Raw genomic sequence first — 2735 nt, 5'->3', positions numbered from 1 at the left:
AATATATTTATGTTTGTGGTTGTAATGTGACAAAATATGGAAAAGTTCAAGGGGTATGAATACTTTTGCAAACCACTGTATGTTTTCAATCTCTGGTCTAAATCTGTCCATAACCTTTTTCCCCCTCAGTAAATTTAGCGTTCTCATGTCGACTCGTAACATATTGACACGCGGGCACACCGTGCCCAAGCGTCCATCTTTGCCGCCTGCGGCTTTTCCGGGTTGCGTCACAGGATTAACAGTTAACTTTAGGGTCTGTGTTCAGGGACTCGTCCTCATCCGCCTCATCTCGTACAGAACAGATGCGTGGGACGTGGGGGGGCATTAGACCGGGCTCGAAAATTTCATAAGCTTTCTAAGTGGCGGAGGTTTCATGAGGCCAGAGAAAGACACAAAGAATAAATTGTGCCGAGGTGTGTAGAGGTGGGTGGTGATAGTAGCTGTTGTGTTCACAATTTCTGATCCGGTCGTAACTTTGTTCACCTACATAAATTAATTAAGCTTGTATAAAGTTCATAAGCGGGGCTGTGTGGGGGTGGGGTTGGCTCAAAGTGTCGACAGCCTCCTCTGAAATCCTACCAAAAAGCGTGATTTCATTTGTGTTTAAAATGTCACAATCTTTGCAAGGGTGATCAGTTCCCTCTCCGGCGTCACAGAAACAGCCATCTTGTTGCTTGACTTTTGACCATGTTAGTCACCGCTGGAGTCTCACACCCGTCTCGGTTCTGTAGCAGGCATGTCCAACCCATCTCAGGAGTGCTCGATCTGTAATTTAATCTCTGCACGGGATCTCTAATGATAGAAAGTATGTCCAGAACTTAAACCCACATGATTAATAAGACAACACCATGTTCTGTAAAGAGATCTCTGCAGGTGTTTTAAAGCTTGTGAATGCAACCATTGTCTCTTATGTCATTGCAAAAGTTACAATCTTGAACTTTGAAAAAAAGTGTATAAGTTTTATTATTAAAGTTATTTCAACTTGAAAAAAAATTTTTTTTGCTTTGACTTTTATGTTTTCCAAAGAAGCAAACATTATGGCGCTGATGTAGTTCCATAGCATTTAACTTTAATTCACTCAGTCTGATGCAGATCTGAGATTTGTAAGGGTCGGCATGACTTTCAGGCACAAAACCACTCAGACTCTTCTCCTTCTCCCATCAGGATTCGTGTCTCCAGTCCTATATCTCCCACACCCCCACTCCCTTTCACACCACCCTTACATCCAGGACAGTATGATTTGTACTGTTTTTCCTGCTTTTAAAGGTGAGATTTCTGGAATGAAAGATTTACCGTTCAGGTTGGTGAAGCCGATGGAGAAAGTTTTTTCTTGTGGAGTTGCATATTCTCCTTGTTTGTCTGCTTCGTGTGTGAGACTCTGAAAGTAGGAGGAGAGTGGAGAAGTGATGTGAGAGAGCAGACGTGTTCATTTCAGATATCAGACCAGCTGAAGCAGAAACAAACAAATACACAATATATTCCACATTAACCAAAAGCTAGTATTGTAATTTTTTTCTTCAAATTTTATGCAGTGGAGTTTTCAAAAAAGGATGCATTTTTATGTGATATTGAATACAGACATTTGACAATAATTTAAATCTTATAGTCAGAAATAGAAAATGGACAATGATAATGAAGAAATTTATAGTTATTAGAGGTTAGTATGTTAAAAGCACAACACAATGTTTTTAGGTTTTCCTTTTTATAATGTTTAATCTATTATGTGTTGATTGATATAGATTAGTTACATGTCCGAAATATCTATAACAACACATATTTAACTGTTATGAAAACAGTAGGTGAGAATTGTGTATGAATGCCTGTGATTCAGCCGTAGGTCAGTAGGGGGCGAACGCAGGCATTGAAGACTCTGTATAAATGGATCAACTTCCTGGTTTGCGGGCAGTGAGTGGTTTCCTGTCAGCACCGGTGACAATAAACCCCCACTCCAGAATTCTGGTTTTGTATGGTTTAATTCCGTCTAAAAATCATATTATTTAACAGTGGTGGTTTTCTATTGACTTCAGTCTTTGAACACAAATATTTCTTACAATACTATACGCACTTCCACATGTTTAACATGTTCTTAACAATCTGCTATACAATGAGTAGCATGTGGGTTGTATAAGAAATTAGTCCAGTCCAAATGCAGTGACTTAGCACCTGCAGCAAGATCGAACCCCGAGGGTGCAGACAGGCACGAGGAATCAAACAGAAGAATCTTTATTAATGAAAAAGCTGACGTGGCAGCAAAAACTAACACAAACTAAACACAAGGACACAGGGCGATAGCCGGGGTGAAACCAAACAATGAACGGACGAGGAACTGGTGAAGGAGGACTGGATGAATAGAGCAGAGGAGAATGGAAAACACCTGAGTGATTACTGAACAGGGACAGGTGTGAGAAGAGACACAGCTGAGAGAGAGAGAGAGAGAGAGAGAGAGAGAGAGAGGGGGGGGGGGGGGTAAACAAGAAAACTACAGAACACAGAGAGACTATGACAGACTTCATGTTTGATGTTTTCATGGTGCTCAGATGTAAATCACAGTCTACCTGCTGTAAAGAACAGGTGTCAAGCATTTCTTTGCTTTGGACATGTTTGTTGTTGTGATTGTAATGAAAATGGGAGATGATGGTTGATCTCAACTTAATTACAGCAACTAAGGCCTGAGACCATCATAGCAACATAACAATGTGAACAACAGCAACATTTCAGGAAGCTCTATCTAATGG

General features: G+C 40.5%; 1 protein-coding gene across 1 annotated transcript in view; it reads right to left on the bottom strand.

The window, feature by feature from the left end:
• Nucleotides 1-2735, bottom strand: part of LOC106526780 (amyloid beta A4 precursor protein-binding family B member 1-interacting protein) — a 26359-nt gene that overhangs the window by 17600 nt on the left and 6024 nt on the right. Inside the window, exon 2 of the mRNA XM_014021461.1 lies at nt 1294-1378. Coding sequence (XP_013876915.1) covers nt 1294-1378 — 85 coding nt within the window. The remainder of the gene's footprint in view (nt 1-1293; nt 1379-2735) is intronic.

The sequence above is a fragment of the Austrofundulus limnaeus genome, unplaced genomic scaffold, assembly GCF_001266775.1.
Source record: "Austrofundulus limnaeus strain Quisiro unplaced genomic scaffold, Austrofundulus_limnaeus-1.0 Scaffold294, whole genome shotgun sequence".
NCBI lineage: Eukaryota > Metazoa > Chordata > Actinopteri > Cyprinodontiformes > Rivulidae > Austrofundulus > Austrofundulus limnaeus.
This window is presented reverse-complemented; position numbering and strand designations above follow the sequence as displayed.